Raw genomic sequence first — 27,163 nt, forward strand, 5'->3', positions numbered from 1 at the left:
TTTTGTCGTTACCGACCGTGGGACGCGCCCAGCGGTGGCGGGAAAGGGTGAAAACCGAGGCGGAGCGCCGGCGGGAGGGGCGCCGCGGAGCATCTCGGGAGTTGTAGTTCCGTGGCGCCGCCGCGGCTGCGCTTTACGGCAGGACGTGACGGTGAGGGAGAGCGACAGCGGAGCGCGGGAGGTCTGGGAGGTGAGGGGGGAACGGGGAGAAAAGGGCGAAAGGAAAGAGAAAGGGAAAGGGAAAGGGACAGCCCGAGGGGGAATCGGGGGTGGCGAGGGGGCTGCGCTGCCCTGGATAAGGGACAGCTCCAGGGGGATATCGGGGGTGATGAGGGAACTGCGCTGCCCCCGGTAAGGGACAGCCCGAGAGGAAGCAGGGATGGCGACGGGACTGCGCTGCCCCCGATAAGGGACAGCTCCAGGGGGGGATCGGGAGTGATGAGGGGACTGCGCTACCCCGGTAAGGGACAGCCCGAGGGGGGAAACGAGGGTGATGAGGGGACTGCACTGCCCTGGGTAAGGGACAGCCCGAGAGGGAGCAGGGATGATGAGGGGGCTGCGCTGTCCCCGGTAAGGGAGAGCCCAAGGGGGGATCGGGGGTGACGAGGGGACTGCGCTGCCGTGGATAAGAGACAGGACCAAGGGACGGGCTGCGGGACCCCCGACAGCTGTGCCTGCAGGGGAGGCTGCCCTTGGTGGCCCCTTCTCCATCCCCGAGGGGCTGCCCCGAGCCTCCCGGTGACCCCGGCGCTCTCTCCATCCCAGCAGCACCGGCCCGGGACGCGGAGCAGCAGCAGCAGCAGCAGCATGCCCTGGCCTCAGCCCCTGTGATGAACGTGTCCGTGCAGCTGCTCCGCAGGGCCAGCATGCTGCCCCAGCCCTGGCGCTGCTTCTCGCGGGCCGCGGAGGAGGTGGCGCTGCAGAGGATCCGCAAGGTGCTGTGCGTGGCCGAGAAGAACGATGCTGCCCGGGGCATCGCCGAGCTGCTCTCCAACAGGAGGATGCGGCGGGTAGGAACGGCCCGGCCACACCGTGCTGCCCCCTGGGGCACGGAGACAGGGGTGGGGCGGGTTTGTGTTGTGTATGGCAGCTCCAGCACTCTCAGCAGAGCTTGGCATGGCCACTTCACATCAGCACATGGCACACTTGGTACTGGTTTTGTCCCTGGACACACGAGGGTACAAGAATGTTCTGTGGACAAACATCACTGGCCCGAATGTATTTGGGAGTCCCAGGTCCTTGTGGGTTAAGCAGAGTGGGTATTCAGCTCCCTCTGCCTTCCCATGGTGAGAGCTCCCTGGGTCCTTCCTGACAAGGGCTTCAGAAATGGACACCATCCATTGGCATGCATCTCCCTGTCTAAAAGCAGCACTTCTGCAGCACCAGCAGTGTCAGGGGTTTACTGGAGGTCACCAAATAAAGCAAAAACAGGCTGTAGTTTGGAGAACTAAAATTCAATTATTTCTACTCTCTGCTGCTCTGGTAACAGTTTGCATAATCACTTCCTGTTTCCAAACTAAAGAATTTCTAAACCAAGGTGCTCCTAGACCAGAATCAGAGGTTGAAAAAGACCTCTGAGATTATTGAGTCCAGCCCGTGATCCCCACCTTGGCACCCAGACCAGAGCACTGAGTGCCACATGCAGCTGTTCCTTGAACACCTCTGGCGGGGGGGTGACTCCACCACTTCCCTGGGCACTTGCAATGCTTGGTAACCCTTTCCATGAAGAAATTCTTCCTGATGTCCAGCCTAAACCTTCCCTGGGACGGCCTGAGGTTGTTCCCTCTCACCTTGTCACCTGGCAAAAGAGGCTGACCCCCACATGGTTCCAACCCCCTTTATTTGATTAAGAGGTGTTATTGAGAACCTGGGTGCTGACAGTGCCAATCAAGACATCATCCTGCTTCTGTGAAAAAAGCAGTAAATACACAATCTAGAAACTTCCATGGGTCCCAGTTAGGTGGGAGGTATCCTTGGGGACACTGCTTGTCACTTGGAACAAGATAGGAGTTTCTAAAAACTGGCCAGCCCCATTAAATAAATCAGTTCCTCATTATTCATGAGGAGATAACCCTGGCACCACCTTCAGGAATGGTTTAAAATCTTCTTACCTTGGGAATCACCATTTCAGTGCCTCCATAAATGATACAGGAGATTTCCATCCCAGTGTGGACAAAATGGGGCAGGATGGATTTGTTTCCTGTTAAAAATTTTAATTAAAAAAAAAAAATTAAAAATTTGTGTCCTGTGAAAATCCAGAAACTCAGGAATTCTCCTTTTCCTTCCAGCGAGAAGGGTTTTCCAAGTTCAACAAAATCTATGAATATGACTACCAGATGTTTGGCCAGGTAAGAGTTCTCTCTCCATCTGCTGCTGGATTAATGAAGTACAAATACTAATTAATAAAAGCCATTTCTCAGGAGTTAAAAAATACGGGGATGTTCTGCCCAAAGATGAGAAAAAGTCAGATGTTGTTTCCTTTGCTCCACCACCTGTTTTGTTGCTCTAAATCTTTTAACTTTCTGGTTTTATGTCAGTCAAAAATACGTTGCTGTTTAGAATTGGGAGCTTCCTACAAAAATTGAGGATAAGGCCATGGATAGAGCTTGTTATGATGGTTGCTCCATCCCTGGAAGTGTTCCAGGCCAGGTTGGATGGGGCTTGGAGCAGCCTGGGACAGTGGAAGGTGTCCCTGCCATGGCAGGGAGTGACACTGGATGAGCTTTAAGGTCCCTCCCAACCCAAACAATTCTGGGATTAACAGGAGAAAGGTGTCACTAATCATTTAAACTGAGAACCAAAGGGGGATTTTGGGGCTGTGGGTAGTTTTTGGTGAGTGATGGGCACTAATTTCCTTGCTGTGTCTCTTGCAGAACGTTACCATGGTGATGACATCCGTGTCAGGACATTTACTGGCTCATGATTTTATCATGCCATTTCGCAAATGGTTGGTACCTCGTGTCCCTGGCAGGGAGGGGAAGGGCTCTGTCACCTCCTGGCCCTCACAGGAGGGGCTCTGTCACCTCCTGGCCCTCACAGGAAGGACCTGTCACCTCCTGTTCCCATCCTTGACACTGCAAGCTCAAAGACGAAGGAGCAGGGAGGGACTCGGAGCAGGGTGATGAATTCCAAATTTTATAGAAAGTAGCCAAAATATTGTTTCAAATTCCCGTCTTCAAAGTGCTAAAAGCCCCTGAAGACATAATACTGGTTAAAATACATCAAGGCAGACACAGGGAATTAAACTGACTCCAAAATGGGATGGTTTTGTGTTCTTTGTTCAGCTGGGAGCTGTTCTGGGAAGCAAGGTGCTTTCCCTGCCTTACCTCCTTTTGTACTCTGGGCTTCAGACAGGACAAGCTGCTTGTTGCCTTCCAGATTTGCTGTTTTCTCTGGCTGATTTTTCATTCTGCTGCTTTTAAATGTTACTCAGCATTTCATTTCTGTTGTCTGAAACAAGGCCTGTAATAAAATACATTAATTCCAGTACTCAGAGAGCACCAGTTAGTGTCTCACAAGTGTTTTAGTTTATATGATGCACACACACATTTCTCCTCTGTTTTCCAGGCATAGCTGCAACCCTTTAGCTCTTTTTGATGCTGAAATTGAGAAGTATTGCCCTGAAAATTACCTGGATATCAAGGTACATAATGGTTAAGACTTTGAAACTGAGCTCTGGGGTTGGCTCAACAAATCTTGTCCCAGACAGAGGGATGATCTTACCTTTGTCCTTAACATCCACATTTCTGCAGTTTAGCAGATTGCTCCTACATTTTCTAGGACTGTATATGCTGTTCATTTGTGGCACTGAAACTCTTGTTCATGTACAAGTAGTGCAGTGAAAGAACAGCTAAAAATAGAAATGTTTTTTTCCAACAAGGTGGAATTGATGATTGTGTCTCAGTTCTACAGAAAAAGACATTTTTAGAAAACAGATTGTGGCACAACCTGCTCCAAGCCAAACTTTTTAACAGAATTAGATGTAAATAAATGACTCAATTCTTTTAAAAGCTGCCTGATCTCCCGAGACACACAATTACAAAATGTTATTGCAACAACCCATCTCCATGGATACACATTGCACTTGGTGTTCAGTGAGTCATTCTGAAATGAAATGACAGAGCGAGTGGCCTGGAATGTTCTCCCTGTGTTGTTTTTCTCCTCTCAGAGAACCCTTGAACGAGAAATCCAGCAGTGCCAAGCCCTGGTGATCTGGACTGACTGCGACCGAGAAGGAGAGAACATTGGCTTTGAGATCATCCACGTGTGCAGAGCTGGTGTGTAGAGCATCTCCATCCACTCTGATTCCATTAATGGTTTAACAACTCCTTCAGCAGAGGAAAATTCTCAGTTTTATTGTGTCCAGGTTAAATGCTGGCTAATTCTAATAAGGTGGCCATGCTAGGCCAGAAATGCATCCAGCTGTTGGAACACTGTAGAATCAGTTGAGAGCATGCTCTCTTAAGCACTCTGACTCAGAGCAGGGTGATGACTTCCGAATTTTATAGAAAATAGCCAAAGTATTGTTTCAAATTCCTGTCTTCAGAGTGCTAAAGCCCCCTGAAGACGTAACACTGGTTAAAATACATCAAGGCAGACACAGGGAATTAAACTGACTCCAAAATGGTTTTGTGTTCTTTGTAGCTGTTTGGTAGATGGTTTTGTGTTCTTTATAAGTGTTTATCAGCTGCTCCTTTCTGTTGGTGATGGAGTCCCTGTGATTTCTCTGTGTGTGTGTGTGCAGTAAAGCCAAACCTGCAGGTGTTCCGAGCACGGTTCTCTGAGATCACCCCTCACGCTGTCAGGGCAGCCTGTGAGAACCTCACCCAGCCCGACCAGAGAACCAGCGACGCCGTGGACGTCAGGCAGGAGCTGGACCTCAGGATAGGCACGTAAACATCTCTTACTGGAACCTCAGCTCAAGGCAGAAATGCCCTGTGTAGTCTCTTGAAACTGATTTTTAGATCAGATATGACTAAAAGACATCTCATGTTTTACTGGGAGTGTGCTCTTTGAATCAGAGCATCATCAACTCCCAAGAGCGAATCCAACCTGTGACTGATCCCCTCCTGTAAATCAGAGTCCTGAATGCCACATCCAGTTGTTTCTTGAACATCTTCAGGGATGGTGACTCCACCACCTCCCTGGGCAGTCCATTCCAATGTTTAAAAGCCTCTTCTGTGAAGAAAATCCTCCTGAAAAGAGGAAATTTCTCCTTAAAGCAAATATTAATTTTATAGGTCATGCAGCACTGACAAGCTTCTTCAACTGAGTATTATAAAATTAATGCTCAGAATATTAAAAATATTTGAAGTACTGTGATTATCACTCAGCTTTGTTATATTCAGTTGTGGTGCCTATTTTGTTCCCTCAGGTGCTGCCTTCACCAGATTCCAGACACTGAGGCTGCGGAAGATCTTCCCTGATATTTTAGCAGATCAGCTGATCAGCTATGGCAGCTGCCAGTTCCCCACACTGGGATTTGTAGTTGAACGCTTCAAAGCCATCCAGGCTTTTGTTCCTGAAGCCTTCTACAAAATTAAAGGTATATTTGGGGAAACACTCCTAGGCTCCATCTTCAAGGGTTTGATGTGGATAAAAAGGAAAAACATTGGAGCAACTGACACAAAAACACTCCAGAGATAATTTCCTCTTCCTCTGCCATGAACACTGAGCAAAGAGGGAAGGTTTCCAAGCTCCTTTGTGGTATTTCCATTTTGTGGCTCCTGCATCAGCCAGCTCTGTTGTCCCTCACAGTGACCCACGACCATGAGGATGGCAGCGTGGTCTTCAGCTGGAAGAGGAACCGGCTCTTCAATCACACGGCATGCCTGGTCCTTTACCAGATGTGTATGGAGGTAGGAAAGCTTGTAAATAGTTGCATAATCCAGATTCAGCCAAACATTCCCTGTATCTGTCTTGCTCAAGACTTTTAAAGAACAGTTTGTGTAAACTCCTGAAGGATATGTGGGTTTTGCTTACTCTCTTTAGGATCCGGTAGCGACTGTTGTTGATGTTGTGAGCAAGCCAAAGAGCAAATGGAGGCCCCTGCCCCTGGACACTGTGGTATGTTTGAACTCTGGGTAGGGTTTCTCTGAAAAGAGCTTTGAACAGATGTTTTACTCACTGCTTTGAATTATCCACTAATACTTTCGGGTTTTCTGGCTCTTCCCAATGCAGGAACTGGAAAAATTGGCTTCCCGCAAACTGAAAATAAATGCAAAGGAAACAATGACAATAGCAGAAAAACTCTATACTAAAGGGTAAGAAAGCAAGACTTGGCTTGGTAAACTTAATTCTTCTAAAACTAAATGGCCTTTTGTTAGAAATGGGAAGGATCTTGGAGCAACTCTCAAATTGCTCTCCTGTCTTTCTTCTCAAGGTTCATTAGTTACCCTCGAACTGAGACCAACATTTTCCCCAAGGAGCTGAACCTGTCTGCCTTGGTAGAACAGCAAACACAGGACCCAAACTGGGGAGGGTTTGCACAGAGGATTTTGGATGAGGGTGGGCCAACTCCTCGGAGTGGAACCAAATCTGATCAGGCTCACCCTCCCATTCACCCCACAAAATATGCCAGCAACCTGCAGGTGGGTGTAACCAGAGGGAACTGGATGGGTTGTGTTGCTTAATAAATAAAGATAAAATCTTAACGTGATCATTAGCACAAAATCCTCACCTGAGACCCCACTGATTTGTGATGTCTTGTTAATCTGGGAGGACACTCACCCTTCTCACTGGTTGATCTCAGGGCAATGAGCAGAGACTCTACGAGTTCATCGTGCGCCACTTCCTGGCTTGCTGCTCTCAAGATGCCAAAGGACAGGAAACAACTGTGGAGATCGACATTGCCAACGAGCAATTCATTGCTCAAGGACTCATGATCCTGGCCAGAAATTACCTGGAAGTGTATCCTTATGACAAGTGGAGTGATAAGGTAATCCCCTTGAGTAACATAAGTGGGAGAGGCTGAAGTAGCACTTCACTGCCAACTTTAGATCTCTCTGCACAGCATCTTTTGACCATTTCTGGCTGTTTGGCTCAGAGCCTTTGTCCTGAATGGACCAGGAAGCAGTTTCAAAGAGACTCTCCTTCTCTCCAGGTTATCCCTCTGTATCATAAAGGGTCTCGTTTTCAGCCCACCACGGTGGAGATGGTGGATGGGGAAACCAGTCCTCCCCTGCTCCTCACAGAAGCAGATCTCATTGCTCTCATGGAAAAACACGGCATTGGTCAGTACTGGGCAGCGTGGCCTATTGCTCTTGGCAGAGGGAATTCTCCCCAGGGAATTCTCCAAATGTTGCTGTAGATAAGAAATTACTTAAATGTACAGAAAAAAGGGAAATAAAGGGCAAAGTCCAAACATCCTCAGGAGCCTCCAGTACCCAGGGAGGGGGGAAATTTTGGGTTCAGGGTGTGCTGCCAGCACCTTGCTGGCCTCAGGGCCAGCAGGGCACAAGGGCAGTGCTGCTCCTCACCACAAGTTATTTCCTTGTTTCTGGGCATAGGGGAAATCACTTCTTGCCTCTTGGTTTGGCTGACATCTCTCTGCTTCCAGGGACTGATGCCACCCACGCCGAGCACATCGAGACAATCAAGACGCGCATGTACGTGGGGCTGACGGCGGATCAGCGCTTCCTGCCCGGCCAGCTGGGCATGGGGCTGGTGGAAGGTGAGCAGAGAGCCCTCACAAAGGTGCCAGAGGCCTTACTGGCTCCTTCCTTTCACTCACCATTCCACATATTCCTCAGGCTATGATTCCATGGGCTACGAGATGTCCAAGCCTGACCTTCGAGCTGAGCTGGAGGCTGATCTAAAATTGATCTGTGAGGGGAAGAAAGACAAATCTGTAGTGTTGCAGCAGCAGGTCCAGAAGTACAAGCAAGTCTTCATTGAAGCTGTGGCCAGAGCCAACAAGTGAGTCCTCTCTTTGCCCTCTTCCTTCTGCTTTGTTTTGCTGGGAGGTGCTTGCTGCTCTTCTGGGGCTCAGCCTGGAGTGGGGGATCCTGTCACACTCTTTCCCTGGAGCTCTGCCCCCCATGTTGTGGTATTTGTGTGGGAAAGGATGACTCAAAGCCTGGCATGCTGTCAGGAGTTCCTCCCAGCCAAGGGTTTAAACCAGGATGAGCAGTTAAGATTAAATTTGGGGATGGCAACATGACCTCTGATGTTGTACCCACACCTTTCCTGTTCCAGAAACGTGGTGCTGAGTCAATGTGCTCGTGGAGGAGCTCAGAGGGGCTGTGTGGGGGGCAGCAGGCTCTGAGTCACTGCAGCACCTGATTGCTCTGCTCATTTCTTTACAGGTTGGACCAGGCCCTGGCTCAGTATCTGGGAGAAGCTGCAGAAGTTCCAGAGCAGGATGAGGTGTACCCAGCCACGCCCCTTTCTGTTCGGAAATGTCCCCAGTGCAACAGTGACATGGTCCTGAAGACCAGGAAGAACGGCGGGTTGGTGACCTTCCCTCTTGTAGCCTCCTGTGTTGGTTTGTGTTTCTCCAGGCTTTCATTTTTACCTCCTTTGGTGAAAGCTTGGAAACCTTGGGCTGCAGCTTGCTGACTCCACCAGCTACATGAGCTGTGTGGACTCAGCTGAATCTCTTCTCAGGTATTTCCCCTGTAAAATTGCAGTTTTGACAATTTTTGATGGCTGAGAAGACACGAGAAGGGATCCCCAACTGTCTTGAGTTTGTCTCTTCCTCATCCAGTGCCTTTGTGCCTCAGCAGGTTCTACCTCAGCTGCATGGGCTATCCAGCCTGTAAAACTGCAGTCTGGTTCCCTGATTTTGTGGTGGATGTGACCAGGGATGACAGCATCTGTGATGTGTGTAAACCCCATCCAGTTCACAGGTAGGTCATGCCACTTCCATGGGCTAGGATGGGCAACCATTTTCCATTCCAGTCTTGGAAAGCTGGGGCAGCACTTGGCTTGGGGATGGAAAGAAGAGGGCTTGGGGAAACTGGCCTCCATATAGCAGAATCAAAACAATAAATAAAAGCCCAAGTATAAATTGAGGTCTGTTGATGAGAATCTGGGAGACCGACTCTTCCTTTCCCTGCAGACTGAAGTTTAAATTCAAGAAGGGCAGTGTTCCCCCTGTGATGCCCCTGGAGTTCGTTGGCTGCATTGGAGGCTGTGATGAGATGCTGAAAGAGCTTTTGGACCTCAAGTACTTGCACAGATCATCCCAACCTGCACCATCCACCCCCCAACCCGGGCACCACCTGCAGGCCAACCACTCCCTGAACAGATCCAGCAGCGAGACCAGGCAAGCCAGGGGGACCTCAAACCAGGCACGGGGACACCTGCTCTCCATCAGCTCCTCCAGGACCCCCAGGGCTGCTCCTCCAGCTGCTCCTCCAGCTGCTGCAGACGATGGCAATGCTGTGGTGTGCAACTGTGGCAGCGAGGCGCTGCTGCTGACCGTGCGCAAGGACGGCCCCAACAAGGGCCGCCAGTTCTACAAGTGCGGCTCCGGCTCCTGCAACTTCTTCCTCTGGGCTGACGAGCAGCCACAGGACAGAGGCAGCTCCACGCCGCTCCAGCCCGCTGCTGGAAGGACCCCAGCAGGATTCCAGAGGCCAGGAGGAGGCAGGGAGCCCCTGGGAAGCAGCAGCTGGGACACTGGAGGTGGCAGTGGTGGTGGCACGGTGTGCATGTGTGACCAGCCCGCGGTGACGCGCACCGTGCAGAAGGACGGCCCCAACAAGGGGAGGCAGTTCCACACCTGCCCCAAGCCCCGCGAGCAGCAGTGTGGCTTCTTCCAGTGGGCAGATGAGAACGTGGCACCAGGTATGGCTGGGCTGGGGGCACACTGCATGGCTGCAGGCTGTTCTTCAGCTGAGCAGAACAAGGAGATGCTGGAGAGGGTCCAGGGGAGGCCACAAAGGTGGTGGGGGCTCTGAAGCATCTTTCTGGCTGAGGGAGCTGAGCCTGTTTAGTCTAGAGAAGAGAAGACTGAGAGGGGATCTCATTAATGCATGTAAATATCTCAGGGAAGGATGGTGCCAGGCTTGTTTTGGTGACAGGATGAGGAGCAATGGCCAGAAACTAAAACACAAGAAGTTTGGCCTCAAAATGAGGAAGAACTGCTTTACGTTAAAGGTGGCAGAGCTCTGGAGCAGCTGCCCAGGGAGGTGACAGAGTGACCCTCTCTGGAGACATTCAAACCTACCTGGCATGCCAGGGAAACTGTGCTGCTCTCTCTGCCCCAGTTTGGGGGTACAGGGAAAGGGCAAGTCATTCTGGAGCTTTGATCAGAGATGAAACTGTGTAGAAAGATGCCAAAAAGAAAAATAACGACAAAACAAGGGTGCAAAAGAGAGAGAACTGACAAAAAGGGACATAACCAGGTACAGAGGGGGAGATGTGGTCTGTGAGAGATCTCCCTCCTCAGACATTGAGCCTGAAGGGGTAAAATCAAACTTTCAAGACTACTTAGACCCCAAGTTCTTCTCTGCCATGTTTTGTTTCTGCTTCAGCTGCAGACCAGAGCATCCAAGCAGGCAGATCAGCTTCCCCTGTGCTGTTCCCACAGGTCTCTAATGCTGCAAGACAAATGGGTAACATTTCACTGTTCAGACAAGTCTGAAGCAAATGCAGGTTCAGGAATAATCAGAGAATCTTTGATCTGCTATTTTGAACTTACCTTGTGTTTCTCACCTATTTATGTTTTCAAAGACCCTTAAATTCAAGTTGTTTATCTCTAGGCCCTTCTGGAGATGACTCTTTGAACCACTTTGGCAGCAATGGATACTCCAGAGGCTTGGGAAGCAAGGCCAAGAGACCAGGAAATCTCTCCTCAGTATCTGCTGCCAAGAAGCCACGGACCTGCAGCATTTGCCACCAGCCTGGGCACACGAGGAAAACCTGTCCTCTGAACCACTGAGCTGGGATGGAGCTCTGAGAGCCTGCAAGGACCAGGAATGTGAACTCTGCACAAGGAACTGGACTTTGGGAACAAGCCCCTTGAGTGATTTTTGGAGGGGCTGGCTGCAGGCTGCTCCTGCCAAGGGATGCCATTTGTTTCAGCAAGGGTTCAACCAGCTTGGAAAAGTGGTTCCACTGCCAGGTTTTGTTTCCAGCTGCTCTTCTGCTGAGCAGTTTGGGAAGGTCTGAACATTTCAAGGAAGCACTTGGAAGCTGAGTCTGTGGAGAAAACTGCACTGCATCATCCCCTGCACCATCCTGGTGTTGTTCCTGGCCTCTCCACGCAGGGAAAAGCTGGATCAGACACCAGGGCTGCCAAGCTCTGCTCAGGCCCTGCCTTTCCACAGTGTGGAATTTAAGTTCCCTTCTCAGTTGATGTTATCTGAGCAACATTCCCCTTATTGTCACCCTTACCTGGGTTGTGAAGGAGGGTCAGGTGCAGAGGAGCAGGATCTGGTGCTGGCCTTGGGAGGAGCTCAGCTGCAGTGCTCAGGAAAAGCCTTCATTTTAGATGGTTCCTGAATTTGAAGGCAAGTTCTTCCTCAAACTTTGAGACATGCCTTTGTGATGCTGCTAGCTGATGAAAGTTATTTTTGTCAAACTAAATGAGTTTCTTATTAAAATATTATTTAAATTTTAAATTTGATGCAGTGACACCTTAGCTTTCCCTGATTATTTCTTCCTACATCAAATAGTGAAGCTTTTACTGTGAAAGCATCCAGCCAAATCTTGCTCTTTCCAATCACTGGAACAATAGAGGAGCTTTCTTGGCAGAAACTCCCCACAGCAATTTAGAAGTGAGCTACAAAGAGATGGGAAAAAGTTTTTATCTCACCAGCTGCATCTGCTGATCTGGGACAGACAGACAGAGCTGGCTGAGCTGAAGAGAAGCTCTGTTTTCCTGTTCTGGGTTCAGACTGAACTCCCTGGGAAGCCAGGCTGCCTCTTCCCTCGCTGCTGGGGCTTCCTCTGTTCATCAAAGGAGGGAATCTGCAGGATTGCTGTGTGCTCTGCTGCCAGGAGCTCCAGTGCTGCTCAGGGTCCTGCACAGAGCAGTTCCTGGGGCCAGCACTGAGGGGATGGGCTGGAGCCCTTGGAGGGCAGCTGGAAGCAGAGCCCACAGCTCTGAAAGAGAGCCTGAACCCCTGCAGCAGTCCATTGCTGTCAGGCCTAAATCCATGCAGACAGCCAGGAGAATTTGGGTTGCATTTCCCTGTAGCCCTCACTCCACCATCAACAGCCGTGGCCTAAAAATACCAACATGACAAGGTTTGGAATGCAGTCACTGAGCCAAGGCAGGGCAGCAGCCTGGCCAGACACCTTGGAATGGCAGCAGCTGTGCAGGACACAGGGAGAGGTTAAACCTTGCTGCTGGATCAGCCAGGAGCAGCTTTAGGAGTCTCAGCCTGGGCAATGCTCAGCTGAGCCCTGTAAGTGGTACAAGCTCAGTGTCCAGACACCTCCCACACTGCAGCCAGGCACTCTGTGGGTTCAGGGCTTTGGAAGAGGAGGAGGAGGATGAGGAAGACTGTGCAGGATGGGATCTAACCATCACCAAGCTCTCCAGGACATGCCCTAGGTCGTTCCCAGGAAGGCCACACAGCTGAGGAGTCACTTCAACCCTTAGCAGGGGAAAGGAGACAAAGGAGAGCTGACAGCAGAGAACCAGTGTGCATAGGGAAGGTTTATTCTCATCACTAACACCTGGGAAGTGGTTTGGAGGAACAAAGGAATTGTCAGACTGGGAGGAAAAGCAGGTTTTTTTCCTCCCATAAACAAGATGGTAGCTGTAAATAAAACTAAACCACAACAGCTGCTCACAGTGAAGTCCACAGGATTTCTCCAGCTCCACCCATGAGCAAAACCAGCTCTTCCCATTAAATACAAGAATAAATTGCTTTTCTCTGGGACTAGAGCCAGACCAAACCCTACTAGCAGCCACTCAAAGGAAAAGAAAAAAACCAACAAAATACCCAACCAAAGTATATCTTCTTAATAAAAAGCATAAACCACTTCAGTTCTTGCAAGCAGTCTGCTCACAACATCATTCCTGCCCTGCTTCCCCACCCCATTCCAGGGTGCTCCAGGGAAAAAGGACCTCAAGACAGCAGCATTATATGTGTGAAAAGGTGACCAGACAGACTGGGAGGGGACAGGTACCTGCAGACAGACACTGGCAGCCACCCACCCACTGGGGAGGGCAAACAGCCTCCAGCTGAAACCAGGAGCTTCCCCAGAGCCAGCAGCAATTTTTCAGGACATCTTCCAGCCGAACACTGCATGGGACAAGGGCCCCTTCTTTGGGGCAGCATCAACACTGTCAGAACAGAGAGGTAGGGCTGAGCTCACCCTTTCTGGCAGCTGGAAGAGTCTCCAAGGAATAAACCCCCATTTGCTATGGCTGTACCACCCACAGGGCTTATTTTGGATTGGCAAAACCCTGCAGATGGGTGAGGCTCCCCCCTGTCCTGAGTGCTGGCACAGTGAGGCCACACAGGCTGCTGGTGACAGGACCAACCCAGGACGTGGCACCTGAGGGGTCAGCAGGACACAGCAGCAGGAAGGGGCTGCTCCCCTCCAGCTCCAGCTGGTCCCAGAGCCTGAGGGGAACCTGACAGCTGGGACAGGCAGAGGACACTGGAGCCAGAGCCCAAACATGCTTCACTGGGCTCCCAGCAGAGGAACTCACGTGTGTGGTGTGGGCTGCCCTCACCCCGGGCTCAGCAGAGCCTCTGAGCCAAAGGCTCCTTCTGCCAGCACCCACCTCTGCTCAGGCACATTTTATTCACACAGGAAACGTGGGGTTTTTTCCTCATAAAGTGCAAGAACTTTGCCTCTTACTGACTAGTCAACTAGAAGCATCACAGCCCTCACAGCAGGGAGCAGCAGGCAGGGGAGCAACACCCCACATTCAGGAACTCCCAACACTCCAGTCACTTCAGCAGGACCTCTGGCTCAGTTATGGCCCTGTAGAGCACAAAGCCCATCTCATCAATTTCCTCTTCCACGAGCCCCGAGAACAGGTTGATTTTGGGGTTGAAATAGCAAGGCAGGACTCCTTTCTCCAGGGAAGCCACCAGCTCCTCGAGCACCTGCTGGAACCTGTCAGCAAGGCTCTCCTGTGCCCAGTCTGAGGTGGTGTCACTGAGCTGCAGGATGAGGTGGCTCAGGGGGCTGCCCCCCAGTTTGTGCAGCCTGGGCTGCCTCTTGCAGACGCCGTTGAGGATGCGCAGGCAGAGCTGCCGAGCCCCGGAGTCAGCAGCATCCAGCTCCTTCAGCCTCGACACCTCTGCCCTGTAAAAGCTCTCCAGCCACAGGTTTTCCACCGGTCCTTCAGGAGGAACAGCCAGAAGAACCTTGTCCTCCATTTCCACCACTGGCAAGAGGGTGATGCTGAGATCAACCTGATCGTGTTTGACTTCCAGCTTCAGCTCCCGGGAGGCCACCACGGGGTGGATGGCACAGCCCAGCAGGCCACCGATGGCAGGCCAGTTGATGGAGGCCACCAGCAGCTTGTGGAGGGTCTCGTTGAGCACGCTGGAGGACAAGTACCTGCCCACCATGAACCTGTCCCAGGGGCTGCACCCACGAGGGAAATAGCCCAGGTCGATCCTCTTGATCATCCAGTACTGGGGGTTTCTCACCACGGTGTCCTCCCCTGAGATGAGGCTCCAGAGCCCGGAGTCGAGGACCAGCGGGAGCATGAGGTGGACGTGGTCAGCTGCCAGCACCTCGAGGCCATCGAGCAGGGCCCCGCTGAGGGACAGGCGGCCGAAGGGCAGCTCTGGGAATTTGCTCCTCAGGAAGTTCTGCAGTTGGCTGCAGATGCTCCTGGCCAGCTGTGGGACAAGGGACACTTGGAACTCGGGCACGGCCAGCTGGGTGCTGTGTGAGAGGAGCTTCTCCTGCAGCGTGAGGCAGCGCAGCGGGCTGGACTGCACCTGAGGAGCCCCCAGAGGGGCAGAGGGGCCCCTGGGATCTGTGGGGAGGGAAAGGAGAAGTCACAGCTCTGAGCACATCACCTGAAACCCTCAGCAGCACAAGGTGGGTGCCCAGCTCTCAGCCCACCCCTCTGGAGGTGACACTGACCTCACCATGAGCCCCCGTTGAGCCCACTGATGTTAAGAACACTTCTCAGCCATGCAGAGCCCAAACCAACCCCAAACCCTGGCTGTTCCCAGCCTCACTCCTCAGCCAGGCATGGGAGCCAGGCAAGGGACCTGCTGCCACAGTCAGAGAATCACAGAATATGCTGAGTGGGAAAGGACCCATGAAAATCACCCACAGTCCAGCTCCTGGCCCTGCACAGACACCCAAACAACCCCACCCTGCCCCTGAGAGTGTTGTCCAAACACTCCTGGAGCTCTGGCAGCCTTGGGGCTGTGCCCATTCCCTGGGGAGCCTGGGCAGTGCCCAAACACCCTCTGGGGGAAGAACCTTTTCCTAATATCCAACCTGACCCTCCCTGGCACAGCTCCTGCAGTTCCCTCATGTCCTGTCACTGATCATCAGAGGGATCAGTGCCTGCCCCTCCACCTCCTCACACGAGGCTCCTACACACAGTCCTGCTCTGGGGCCATTATCTCAGGACATGCCCTGGACCCAGCTGGGCCAGTTTCCCACTTGGACAAACGCCATCTCCATGGGCAGCTGGACAAAGCAGACTTTGTCTGCAGCAGCTCCCGAGCACACCTTCCTGCAGGCACAGCTGACCCAGAAAACGAGCACAGCCAGAGGAAACAACCCCCAACAGCCCTGCCAGGACACCCTGGTGTCACCACAGGTCCTGCTGAGATCCTGTTTCCACAGGCATTGCCTAAAAAGGGGCTGAGGCTCGGGAGCCTCCCAGGAGGGCAGGCTCAGTGGGGTCGGCTTTCCGGACACTGAGATAAAAATAACACAGAGCTCTGGCAGGGCCACCCAAGCAGGAGCACAGCAAGGTGATCCTCCTGCCCGGGCACCAGAGCCTCACCTGGCACCACGGGCCGGGCTGGAGACAGCAGGGGCTCGCTGAGGTCTTCCCTCCTCTGCTTCTTGGCGGGTTTTGGTGTTGTCTTGATCAATGCCAAGTCCTGCCAGCTGTCCTCCAGGGATTTCTGCTCAGCTTTGGGATCACCCTCATCCCGAGGGCTGGTGGCTCGGTCGATCAGCTGGAGGGAATAAAAAACCCAAGAGGACAAGTTGTTGTCTTTGTTTTCCATGATTTATGGGTGACAACAGCCCCTCTGGAGCACACACATGGGAGGGACAGCCCTACTCAAGGATTCTGCTCGGAAAAAGGCCCAGTTTGGGGGGGAGCCACAAATGTGGACATTGTCTTTGTGCAGGTTTTACATGGAAAACAGACACCTAAATACAACTTAAGTCCCTTTTGGGATGGGAAAGCGTATCCCAAATGCTCCAGGCAAAGAGGGATACATGCAGCTCCATGCTCCCGGCACTGCTGCCAGCACCGGTGCCATTTGTGCCATATGCAAGGAACCATCTCAGGAGCAAACCTGGAGATTTGGGGGACACTGGGGCTAACCCAGCTCTCCTGGGCACCTTTCTGGTGCCCTGATGCCCATCCCAGCCTTACCCTCTTGACGGCCAGCGTGGCGATGGCCAGCACGGCAGCGCCGCTGACGCCCAGCACCAGCCTGGCATTGGCCAGCAGCACATCGAACACGCTGCCCAGCCCGTCCAGGACGCTGCCCAACCCGCCGCTCTCCTGCCGCCGGCCCCGCTGCTGCCAAAACGCCGCCATGGTCACCCTGCGGAGAACGGGAGGGTCACCCCGGGCTGGGGGAGCTGGCACCCCGGGACGGGCACAGCCGCGGGGTTTGGGGAACAACGGGTTCCGCTGCTCCGCTCTCCTCCGGGATAAAGGCTCCCGCCGCCGCCGGGACGGCTGGGTGCGGGCAGGGGGCAAGGGTCACCGGGGGGGAGAAGGGACACATCGGGGAGGGACACACCGGGCAAGGGACGCGCCAGGGGAGGAAGGGACACCCCAGGGAACGGGCACCCCCGGGGAGGAAGGGGCAGCCCGGAGAAGGACCGGACACGCCGGGAAAGGGTCACCCGCTCCTCACCCAGCCCTACCGCAAAGCCTCGCGGGGCACCGGGGCGGTACCGCGGGAAGGGAGCCCCCCCGACCCCACTGACCGAGGGGGACACCGGCACCGGGACTGGCACCGGGACCGGCACCGGGACCTGCCCGGGCCCGGCGCTGCCCGCCCGCGCGCGCCCCCGCGCCGCACTCACCGCGCGCCCCCGGCGCGGCCCCAGCCAATGGGGGCGCGGGCAGCGCGGCCCCGCCCACCAGCGCGCGGAAGTAGCGTCCGGCCCCGCCCATTTCCCGCGTGCGTCACGGCCGGGGCGGGGAAGGGGGCGGGGCCTGACGGGGCGGGGCCTGACGGGGCGCGGCGCCGCCTCAGGGTCCCCCCTCCGCCCTTCCGCCATGGCGGCCACCGGCGTCCTGCCCTTCGTCCGCGGCGTCGATCTCAGCGGCAACGACTTCAAGGTGCGGGGGAGAGGGAGCGGGGCACGCCCGGCACACAGCGCCCCGGCGGGACCGCGCCCCGCGGGGCTGTCAGGCCTGGCTCGGCCCCCAGGGCGGGGGAATCCCGGGCCCGGCCCCGCCCGGGGTGGGTGACCCGGGGCAGTCCCAGTCTCGACCCGGGTCGGGGGATCCCTGACCCCTATCAAGCCGCTGTGGTTGAGCAACCCGGCCCCCAGTCCACGGGGTCCCGGAGAGACCGGTGATCGCCGAGCCTCCAGCTCCCCATCCCATAGGACTGGGCGATCCCGCAGGACTGGGCGATCCCGGCTCCCGATCCCATAGGACTGGGCGATCCCAGTTCCCCTTCCCATAGGACTGGGTCTCCATAGCCCCCAGTTCCCAATCCCCTAGGAATGATTGATTCCCATCTGCCAGCTCCGATTCCCCTAGGACTGGGTGATCCTGGCTCCCGATCCCATAGGACTCGGCAATCCTAGCTCCCATTCCCATAGAACTGGGTGATTCCAGCTCCCAATCCCATAGGACTGGGCGATCCCATAGGACTGGGCAATCCCAGCTCCCAATCCCATAGGACTGGATCTCCATGACCCCCAGCTCCCAATCCCCTCGGAATGATCGATTCCCATTCTGCCAGCTCCCGATCCCCTAGGACTGGGTGATCCCAGCCCTCTAATTCCCAGTTTCATGGGACAGCTTGATCCCAATCCCCACATCTCCCCATCCCTCATGACTGGGTCATCACAACCCCCCACTTCCCAGTCCCATAGCACTGCTCAATCCCAAACCTCCCATGACCAGAGAGCCTCAATCAGACTGAGGTCCCCAGGTCCTCATCCCGAGGGACAGTTCCTCACCCTCCTCCTCCTCTCCCTGCAGGGCGGGTACTTCCCGGAGCACGTGAAGGCCATGACGAGCCTGCGCTGGCTGAAGCTGAACCGCACGGGGCTCTGCTACCTGCCCGAGGAGCTCGCTGCCCTCCAGAAGCTGGTGAGCCCCGTGGTTTGGGCTGGAATGGGGCTCCCCTGTCCTGCTGGGGCTGTAGGATCCCACAGGATCCCTGCCAGCCTCGTGGCTCAGCAGCAGATGCTCATGTCTAATAATAGCACTGAGCTACTGAGTGTGTGGTTGAAATGGGATGCAGGAGCTGTCAGGAGTGGGGTTGGTGTGGCCTTGGACTCAGTTTCACCTTGTTTTCCTAGAAAACCAGATTAAAAAGCATGCTTAGATCCTCTACCCTGTAGCAGAAGGGAAGGGTGATAGTTACAATGGGGACAGTCAAGGCTTTTGGGGCTTTTTTTCCTTCTCCTTTGCTGAAGTATATAAAAAGCAGGAGCTGGCTTTGGTTTTTGGGTGGTTCAACCAGGCCCTTGGTGGAGTTGTGGCTCCGCTTGGCTTTGGGGGTGTCCACAGCACATCAGGGACCTCCTCCTGTCAGTTCCACACAAACTCAGGGCTTTGAACGCTGCCAGGAGTCCCCATCCCTGTGCCAGGCGCAGGGAATCCCTCAGTGCCAGCCCTGCCAGGTGCTCGGGGGCCACAGCAAGACTGAAATCCTGGCATCCCACCCACGGCCTGCCAGTGCCTTGTGTTCCTGAGCAGGCAACAGCTGGGCTGTGATGCTCAGAGCAAAACATTTCCCCAGGGAAATTCCTCCCACCCCAGCAGTGCCCACGGCTGCCTGTTCCCAGTGAGAGGCCCTTCCAGGGACTGGGATCTGTGTGCACAGGGACTGTGGGGGCCAGCTCTGGGCATCCCAGAGCACCCCACGCCCCACAGCAGGGCTGAGGGATGTGGAGGCAGCACAGGCACGCTGGGCCACCAACCAGTTTGGAACTGGGAGTGTGCCAGCAGCCCTGTGTGTGACAGGGCTTCACAAGTCCCCAGCTCTCCTGGGATGGAAGAGCCTCCCAATCAATCTAGGGGCTCAACCCTTGCCCTGCACAGCCCCAGCTCCTCTTTCTGCTCACTGGGGCTTGTCTGGGCCTTCCCTGCAGGAACACCTCTCTGTGAGCCACAACAGCCTCACCACACTCCATGGGGAGCTCTCCGGCCTGCCCTGCCTCCGGGTGAGTGTCCCCCCCTTCCTCAGGGGTCCCCAGGCACCTCTGGGGTCTGAGGGCACACAAAGATCACACCTGGGCACCCTGAGGGCTCAGCAGGCAGCTGCATTCCTGCCTCTCTCCCCTTTGCAGGCAATTGTGGCTCGTGCAAACAGCCTGAAGAACTCAGGAGTCCCTGATGACATCTTCCAGCTGGATGACCTCTCAGTGCTGGTGGGTGCACAGTCTCCTCAGCTGATGCAGGAGCCAGCTCAGACTCCTGGGTCCCATTCCTGCACCTTGGTGGCCCCTTGTGCTCCTTGTGAGCACCAGCCCCAAGCCCATGGCTGAGCTCCAGGGCAGCTGGCTGTCAGCAGGGTGACCCTGTGGCAATGCCTCCTTTAAAGGCTGATGCCATGGATGGGCTCCCTGGGTTCCCTGTGCGCTGGTCCAGCTGCTGCTGTGCCCCTGGAGATGCCCCCCAGTCCTGAGGTTTGGGTGGTGGTGGTGGCTAGGGGTGACAGTGGCTTTGTGCTCCCATCTTTCCAGGACCTGAGCTACAACCAGCTCACAGAGTGTCCCAGGGAGCTGGAGAATGCCAAGAACATGCTGGTCCTTAACCTTGGCCACAACAGGTGAGTCCAGGCTAGAGTGACCACCTCCCCTTCCTGGCCATGGCTACCACCATTGGTCACTTTGCTCTGGGTCCTGCTCTCTGCAGGAGGGAGACTCAGGGCTGGTGTGCTGGTCCTAGGCCCTCCTGAATTTCCCCATATCCCTGCAGCATTGACACCATCCCCAACCAGCTCTTCATCAACCTGACGGACCTGCTGTACCTGGACCTGAGTGACAACAAGCTGGAGAGTCTCCCACCGCAGATGAGGCGCCTGGTGCACCTGCAGACCCTCATCCTCAACAACAACCCCCTGCTGCACGCCCAGCTCCGGTACAGCCCCGCTCCCCAGGCTGCCAGGGCTGGCACTGAGGCTCCTGGCACATCCTGACTCTCTCTGTGCCCTCTGGCTCTCCCTGCTCCTCAGGCAGCTCCCAGCCATGACAGCCCTGCAGACCCTGCACCTGCGCAACACCCAGCGCACGCAGAGCAACCTGCCCACCAGCCTGGAGGCCCTGGTGAACCTGGCAGGTAGGGCTGGGGCACCCACAGAGCCCTCCAGGGGCTCTCCCAGCCCCAGTGTTGGTCTGGCTAGTGGTGTCACCCCCTTTCTTTCCCCAGATGTGGACCTGTCCTGCAATGACCTCAGCCGTGTCCCCGAGTGTCTCTACACCCTGGGTAGCCTGCGGCGCCTCAACCTCAGCAGCAACCAGATCACAGAGCTGTCCCTCTGCATCGACCAGTGGACCCAGCTGGAGACCCTCAACCTGTCCCGCAACCAGCTCACCTCCTTACCTGTACGTCCCTGCCCTTGAGTGCCACCCCTGCTCGTGGTTCCATGGTTCTCCCTCACGCCACCATCTCCCCCTTCCCCAGTCGGCCATCTGTAAGCTGACCAAGCTGAAGAAGATGTACCTGAACTCCAACAAGCTGGACTTTGATGGGATCCCCTCGGGCATTGGCAAGCTCACCAACCTTGAAGAGTTCATGGCAGCCAACAACAACCTGGAGCTCATCCCTGAGAGCCTGTGCAGGTAAGGAACACACAGCTGGGTCTGCTGTGTCCCCAGGAGGGGACCACAGAGGTTGTGTGGTCACAGGTCACCATCATCACTGTCCCACAGGTGCTCCAAGCTGAGGAAGTTGGTGCTGAACAAGAACCGCCTGGTGACCCTGCCAGAGGCCATCCACTTCCTGACGGATTTGGAGGTGAGCACCCAGAACCTTTCTGCCTTGGGCTGGCTCCACCACAGCCCCAGCACAGCCCTGGGACCCCAGGGCTGTAGGGTGGGCTGGATGAGGTGAGGGCAGGGGAGCTCAGGGCCAGTCCCTGCCCCATGGTTCAGCCCAGGCAGGCCGTGGAGCTCCCCCGCATCCCCTCATCTCACCGAAGCCTGGAGTGCTCTGGAGGTCTCCATCCCATGCCACACTCCAATGTCCCTGTGAGCAGGTACTTCACCGAGGTCTCTGTGCCCTCCCTGCAGATCCTGGACGTGCGAGAGAACCCCAGCCTGGTGATGCCCCCGAAGCCGGCGGATCGCTCCTCGGAGTGGTACAACATCGACTTCTCCCTGCAGAACCAGCTCCGCCTGGCCGGCGCCTCCCCCGCCACCGTCGCTGCTGCTGCTGCGGGTACACCTGCAGGGAGGGGGGCACGCAGCCCCTGCCTTGGCACGGCCCTGGCAGAGCCTGGGCAGCCAGCCCTGCTCCACAGGGTGCCCCTCTCACCCTGTCCCTGTGTCCCCAGGGAGCAGCACCAAGGACCCGCTGGCCCGCAAGATGCGGCTGCGGCGGCGCAAGGACTCTGCTCAGGATGACCAGGCCAAGCAGGTGCTGAAGGGGATGTCGGATGTGGCCCAGGAGAAGAATAAGAAGATAGAGGTAGGGTCTGGGGTGGGAGAGGGGACCTGAGAGCATCACAATGTCCCTGGCCTACCTTGGGTGCCAGCAGGGTTCTGGTTGTCTCTAATTTGACCCGTTCCTGTCCCACAGGAGAGTGGGGAGGCGAAGGCGCCAGACCTGAAGACGCGGCGCTGGGACCAGGGCCTGGAGAAGCCCCAGCTGGATTACTCAGAGTTCTTCAGTGAGGATGTGGGGCAGCTGCCTGGCCTCTGTGTCTGGCAGATCGAGAACTTTGTGCCCACGCTGGTGGACGAGGCTTTCCACGGCAAGTTCTACGAAGCCGACTGCTACATCGTGCTCAAGGTACCCAGGCAGGACCAAGGGTCTCCTGTATCCCCTGCCTGGAGCTGCAGCCATCCCATCTCACACCCTGTCCTTCCCAGACCTTTCTGGATGAGAATGGGTCCCTGAACTGGGAGATCTACTACTGGATCGGGCAGGAGGCCACACTGGACAAGAAGGCCTGCTCAGCCATCCACGCCGTCAACCTCCGCAACTACCTGGGGGCTGAGTGCCGCAGCATCCGGGAGGAGATGGGGGATGAGAGTGAGGAGTTCCTTCAGGTGAGCCCAACCCCCAGCTCCCCTGTAGCCCCCAACCCCTCCTGTCCCACCCTCACCCCTTCCCTGCCCCCAGGTCTTTGACAATGACATCTCCTACATCGAGGGTGGCACGGCCAGCGGTTTCTTCACCGTTGAGGACACGCAGTATGTCACCAGGTACAGCTGGGGACAGGGGCTGGGGGGATGTGTGGGGCAGGCAGTGCCCCATGTCCCACCATGGCTGTCCCTTCCCCAGGCTCTACCGTGTCTATGGGAAGAAGAATGTCAAGCTGGAGCCAGTGGCACTGAAAGGGACATCGCTGGACCCCCGGTGAGTGGCCAGGGGACAGAGGGACCTTTAGGACGTTTAGCAGGATCCACCTGAGACATTACAGCTGCAGTTCTGTGGTGCAAATGAGCTATGCCAGCACCTTTCTACAAAAATATGGGTTCCAACCCTCCTTGGTGCCCTGGAGGGACCCCCAGGATGGGGAGGATGCTCAGCACACCCCATTCTCTCCTGACTCCTCTCACCTCTCTCCACCAGGTTTGTTTTCCTCCTGGACCACGGCCTCGACCTCCTGGTGTGGCGTGGAAGCCAGGCCACACTGAGCAGCACCACCAAGGCCAGGTAGGGCTGGTGGGGGTGCTGGGGTGTGGGGAGCCCAGCTGCCATCTCACCTGCTCCCACTGCAGGCTCTTCGCTGAGAAGATCAACAAGAACGAGCGGAAGGGCAAGGCCGAGATCACACTGCTCACCCAGGGCCAGGAGACCCCCGAATTCTGGGAGGTGCTGGGGGGACAGCCTGAGGAGATCCGACCCTGTGTCCCTGATGACTTCCAGCCACACAAGCCCAAGCTGTACAAGGTGGGGAGCTGCATCCATAGGGCCACCAGCCCTGCTGAGGTCCTGCAGCCCCCCCTTACCTCTGTCCCCATCCTCTCTGAAGGTTGGCCTCGGTCTGGGCTACCTGGAGCTTCCCCAGATCAACTACAAGCTCTCTGTGGAGCACAAGAAGAGGCTGAAGGCTGATCTGATGCCAGAGATGCGCCTGGTAGGATGGGGCGGGGAGGTTCTCCCAGTCTGACCAGTGGGACAGGTTCCATGCCCCTTGTGCCTCCAGCCGTGCCCTGGGAGAGGGAGGTTCAGCCAGCAGCGCCTGGCTGGGGGATGCTCTGTTCTGCTGGGAGCAGGCAGGGTGATTTCCAGCTGGGAAAGCCTGCAGGTGCCTGACCCCTGTCCGCTGTGGTGCCCTCAGCTGCAGAGCCTGCTGGACACCAAGAGTGTGTACATCCTGGACTGCTGGTCCGACGTCTTCATCTGGATCGGGAGGAAATCCTCGCGGCTGGTGCGGGCGGCGGCGCTGAAGCTGAGCCAGGAGCTGTGCACCATGCTGCACCGGCCCAAGCACGCCATGGTCACCAGGAACCTGGAGGGCACCGAGTGCCAGGTGGGGCACGGACCCCTCAGATGGGTGCTGGGTGCCTGGGAGGGGGCTGAGTCCGAGGGTCTGTTACGTGCTCCCCAGTTTACACCTTGAGCGACTGGATGTGGCACCCAGTTCTTTGCCTGGTTGATGAGGCGGGGATGGGTCACAGGTTGGACTCGATGATCTTGGAGGTCTTTCCCAGCCTTAGTGATTGTGTGCTGCAGGTGTTCAAGTCCAAGTTCAAGAACTGGGATGACGTGCTGCGCGTGGATTACACCCGGAACGCCGAGACCGTGCTGCAGGACGGGGGCCTGGCCGGCAAGGTGCGCAAGGACGCCGAGAAGAAGGACCAGATGAAGGCCGACCTCACCGCGCTCTTCCTCCCCCGCCAGCCCCCCATGCCCCTCAGCGAGGTTGGGCACCCCCATAGATCCCTCATGGTGTGGGGTTGGGTGATGATGGAGGGGCTGGGGGCTGACGCAGCTCGTGGGGCCACAGGCAGAGCAGCTGATGGAGGAGTGGAACGAGGATCTGGATGGCATGGAGGGCTTCGTGCTGGAGGGCAAGAAATTCACTCGCCTGCCCGAGGAGGAGTTTGGCCACTTCCACACCCATGACTGCTACGTCTTCCTGTGCAGGTGACAGCTGGTTTGTCCCCTCTCGGGGGCCGCTGGACCACCTTGTCCCCAACGTCCCTGCCCAGTCCTCCTGACTGTCCCATCCCTCACATCACTCCCTGTTCCCACCCTCAGGTACTGGGTGCCAGTGGAGTACGAGGAGGATGAGGAGAAAAAGAAGAAGGGTGAAGGCAAAGGGGAAGAGGAGGGTGAGGAAGAAGAGGAGGAGAAGCAGCCTGAGGAAGACTCCCAGTGCATCGTCTACTTCTGGCAGGGCCGGGAGGCCTCCAACATGGGCTGGCTCACCTTCACCTTCAGCCTCCAGAAGAAGTTTGAGAGTCACTTCCGTGGCAAGCTGGAGGTGACACAGTTTGGGGGTGACACAGGGGTGCCCCAGCTTTGCCTCTCTTCTTCTCCATCCCCTCTCTGCCCCTCAGGCTGAGGCAGGGGACAGCAGCAGAGATGAGAGCTGGCAGGGGGATGCAGCTGGGGCTTGGAGCTGTTAGGGAAGTCCCAATGCCCCTGCTGACCCCCACCCCTGTGCAGGTGGTGCGCATGACCCAGCAGCAGGAGAACCCCAAGTTCCTCTCACACTTCAAGAGGAGGTTTGTGATTCACCGGGGCAAGAGGAAGGACAGGGTCAGCACCCCCCAGCCCAGCCTGTACCACATCCGCACCAACGGTGGGGCCCTCTGCACCAGGTCAGTGCCAGGCAGCACCCAGGGGTGCCACATCCACCTGGGATACCTGCTGGTGGGCACAGCTGCCAGCTCTCCCTGATTTGTGCCTTGGGGGCTCCAATCTCCAGGTGCATCCAGATCAACACGGACGCTGCTCTGCTCAACTCCGAGTTCTGCTTCATCCTCAAGGTACTGAGCATCCTCAGGGCTGCCTGGGGGCCCTCCTGCCCCTCTGGGCAGCCCTGACCCCACTGTCCCCCAGGTGCCTTTTGAGAGCACGGACAACCAGGGCATTGTCTACACCTGGGTGGGCCGGGCAGCTGACCCCGACGAGGCCAAGCTGGCTGAGGACATCATGAACCACATGTTTGATGACTCCTACAGCAAACAGGTGAGCAGGGCTCAGTGCCACCTTACCTGGGTGACACTGACCACCCAGGCCACACTCAGCCCTGTTCCTGCCCTTTCAGGTCATCAACGAGGGAGAAGAACCTGAGAACTTCTTCTGGGTGGGCATTGGGGGCCAGAAGCCCTACGATGAAGATGCTGACTACATGAAGCACTCACGGCTCTTCAGGTGGGCACTGGCCTCACAGCCCATCCCCTTTGGGAACCAACCAGCCAGAACAGCTGCTCCATCACATCCCTGCCCTCTGCATGAGCCGAGTCCTAACAAACTCATGCCTGATGCTGTCCCTGTCCATCTCCCTGCAGATGCTCCAATGAGAAAGGTTATTTCTCCGTGTCAGAAAAGTGCTCAGATTTCTGCCAGGATGACCTGGCTGATGATGACATCATGCTGCTGGACAACGGGCGGGAGGTGAGCTGGGGGCATGAGGCTCTCCTGGGCCCAGAAATTCCAGGAGCTCTGTGGGCTGAGCCCAGCTGCTGATCCTTTCTGCAGGTCTACATGTGGGTGGGCACCCAGACCAGCCAGGTGGAGATCAAGCTGAGCCTCAAGGCGTGCCAGGTAAGACCCTCCCTCTATCCTTGGGCTGTGTGGGGGAGGATTTGGGCACTTCCATCTCCCCTCGGGCCCTGACCTGGGTGCTGCAGAGCTCTGGGCTGGGGAATACCAACCCCAGAGGTGGGTGAAGGCCAGGACCCCACGGCAATGCTCTGCCCCAGGTCTACATCCAGCACATGCGCTCCAAGGACCCCACCCATCCCCGCAAGCTCCGGCTGGTGCGGAAAGGCAACGAGCCCTGGCCCTTCACCCGCTGCTTCCACGCCTGGAGCGTGTTCCGCAAGCCGCCCACCTAAGGTGGGGGGCACCTGGTGCCCGGGCATGGCCCCCCTGGCACGGCCCCCCTGGCACAGCCAGCCCGGCACCCGCGCTGCCGCCACCGCCAGGCTCAGCCTGGAGCTGCCTCCCCCGAGCCGGGGCCAGGGGGATCACTGGGGCTGTCCCTCTGTCCCCCCTTCTCCCAGCACAGGGCCCAGCTCAGCTCCTGCCCTTCCTGGGGGGCATACGGGGTGCTGTGGCCTCCTGTCACACCCTGCTTGGGGATGCTGCTGCCCCAAACCAGTGCTGAGCTCCCCCCGTGGCTGGGGGACGGGAGTGACTCCCAGTTTGGGTGGGAGGATGCTTTGCTAAGGAGAACAGGGGGGAGTGAGGGGCTCTGAGCCCTGGGCCTTACAGCTGATCCCTGCTGTCCTGGGGGATGGACCCCCAGCAGGGATCAGCCCATCTGGATCATATCAATAAAGGCTGTACTTCTCACCTCGACCCTGTCCCTGGCTCTGACTCACTCCCAAATGGGGTCACCTCCAACCCTGATCTTGCTCCTCTGCAGCTCAGCTCTCACCTGCCTCTGAGGCTCAGCAAACACCTGTAGCCCAGGCAGCTGATATTAAATGCTTTATTTTCAATATTAAAAACCAGTATTTTTAATAACTAAACAATGCT

General features: G+C 56.2%; 3 protein-coding genes across 3 annotated transcripts; 2 read left to right on the top strand and 1 right to left on the bottom strand.

The window, feature by feature from the left end:
• The first annotated feature begins 151 nt into the window (after nt 1-151).
• On the top strand, nt 152-11,570 carry TOP3A (DNA topoisomerase III alpha). The gene is made up of 20 exons (XM_059484360.1): nt 152-190; nt 769-1,010; nt 2,289-2,348; nt 2,874-2,947; nt 3,568-3,643; nt 4,169-4,277; nt 4,745-4,888; nt 5,375-5,545; nt 5,758-5,858; nt 5,992-6,066; nt 6,181-6,263; nt 6,383-6,590; nt 6,752-6,937; nt 7,103-7,232; nt 7,559-7,672; nt 7,752-7,917; nt 8,307-8,450; nt 8,727-8,849; nt 9,062-9,792; nt 10,710-11,570. Exons 2-20 carry the CDS (start codon nt 831-833, stop codon nt 10,886-10,888), a joined length of 3,054 nt encoding a protein of 1,017 aa, XP_059340343.1. The 5' UTR covers nt 152-190; nt 769-830; the 3' UTR covers nt 10,889-11,570.
• A 1,023-nt stretch (nt 11,571-12,593) lies between these two features.
• MIEF2 (mitochondrial elongation factor 2) lies at nt 12,594-17,138 on the bottom strand. The gene is made up of 4 exons (XM_059484630.1): nt 17,011-17,138; nt 16,508-16,682; nt 15,902-16,079; nt 12,594-14,908 (listed from the first exon to the last, which is right to left on the bottom strand). Exons 2-4 carry the CDS (start codon nt 16,673-16,675, stop codon nt 13,863-13,865), a joined length of 1,392 nt encoding a protein of 463 aa, XP_059340613.1. The 5' UTR covers nt 16,676-16,682; nt 17,011-17,138; the 3' UTR covers nt 12,594-13,862.
• A 175-nt stretch (nt 17,139-17,313) lies between these two features.
• On the top strand, nt 17,314-27,159 carry FLII (FLII actin remodeling protein). The gene is made up of 30 exons (XM_059484361.1): nt 17,314-17,431; nt 18,308-18,418; nt 19,426-19,497; nt 19,624-19,704; nt 20,020-20,105; nt 20,255-20,416; nt 20,511-20,614; nt 20,705-20,880; nt 20,960-21,117; nt 21,208-21,292; nt 21,568-21,715; nt 21,831-21,964; nt 22,076-22,288; nt 22,369-22,548; nt 22,622-22,704; nt 22,784-22,858; nt 23,075-23,158; nt 23,224-23,395; nt 23,478-23,582; nt 23,787-23,978; nt 24,182-24,370; nt 24,456-24,595; nt 24,710-24,935; nt 25,121-25,275; nt 25,383-25,443; nt 25,517-25,645; nt 25,725-25,831; nt 25,969-26,074; nt 26,159-26,224; nt 26,383-27,159. The coding sequence occupies exons 1-30, from the start codon at nt 17,369-17,371 to the stop codon at nt 26,515-26,517; spliced, it is 3,798 nt and encodes a 1,265-aa protein (XP_059340344.1). The 5' UTR covers nt 17,314-17,368; the 3' UTR covers nt 26,518-27,159.
• The last annotated feature ends 4 nt before the right edge of the window (nt 27,160-27,163 follow it).

This window comes from Ammospiza nelsoni, chromosome 17 (genome assembly GCF_027579445.1).
Source record: "Ammospiza nelsoni isolate bAmmNel1 chromosome 17, bAmmNel1.pri, whole genome shotgun sequence".
Lineage (NCBI taxonomy): Eukaryota > Metazoa > Chordata > Aves > Passeriformes > Passerellidae > Ammospiza > Ammospiza nelsoni.

What these genes read in the sequence shown, in the direction of transcription:
- TOP3A (XM_059484360.1), top strand. Translation starts at nt 831, where the DNA reads ATGAACGTGTCCGTGCAGCTGCTCCGCAGGGCCAGCATGCTGCCCCAG. An exon ending in ATCATGCCATTTCGCAAATG is followed by an intron (nt 2,948 to 3,567) that starts GTTGGTACCTCG and finishes TCTGTTTTCCAG; the next exon opens with GCATAGCTGCAACCCTTTAG. An exon ending in TTTACCAGATGTGTATGGAG is followed by an intron (nt 5,859 to 5,991) that starts GTAGGAAAGCTT and finishes TACTCTCTTTAG; the next exon opens with GATCCGGTAGCGACTGTTGT.
- FLII (XM_059484361.1), top strand. Translation starts at nt 17,369, where the DNA reads ATGGCGGCCACCGGCGTCCTGCCCTTCGTCCGCGGCGTCGATCTCAGC. An exon ending in CGTCGCTGCTGCTGCTGCGG is followed by an intron (nt 21,716 to 21,830) that starts GTACACCTGCAG and finishes CTGTGTCCCCAG; the next exon opens with GGAGCAGCACCAAGGACCCG. An exon ending in AAGCACTCACGGCTCTTCAG is followed by an intron (nt 25,832 to 25,968) that starts GTGGGCACTGGC and finishes ATCTCCCTGCAG; the next exon opens with ATGCTCCAATGAGAAAGGTT.
- MIEF2 (XM_059484630.1), bottom strand. Translation starts at nt 16,675, where the DNA reads ATGGCGGCGTTTTGGCAGCAGCGGGGCCGGCGGCAGGAGAGCGGCGGG. An exon ending in CCACGCTGGCCGTCAAGAGG is followed by an intron (nt 16,080 to 16,507) that starts GTAAGGCTGGGA and finishes TATTCCCTCCAG; the next exon opens with CTGATCGACCGAGCCACCAG. An exon ending in AGCCCGGCCCGTGGTGCCAG is followed by an intron (nt 14,909 to 15,901) that starts GTGAGGCTCTGG and finishes CCCTCCCCACAG; the next exon opens with ATCCCAGGGGCCCCTCTGCC.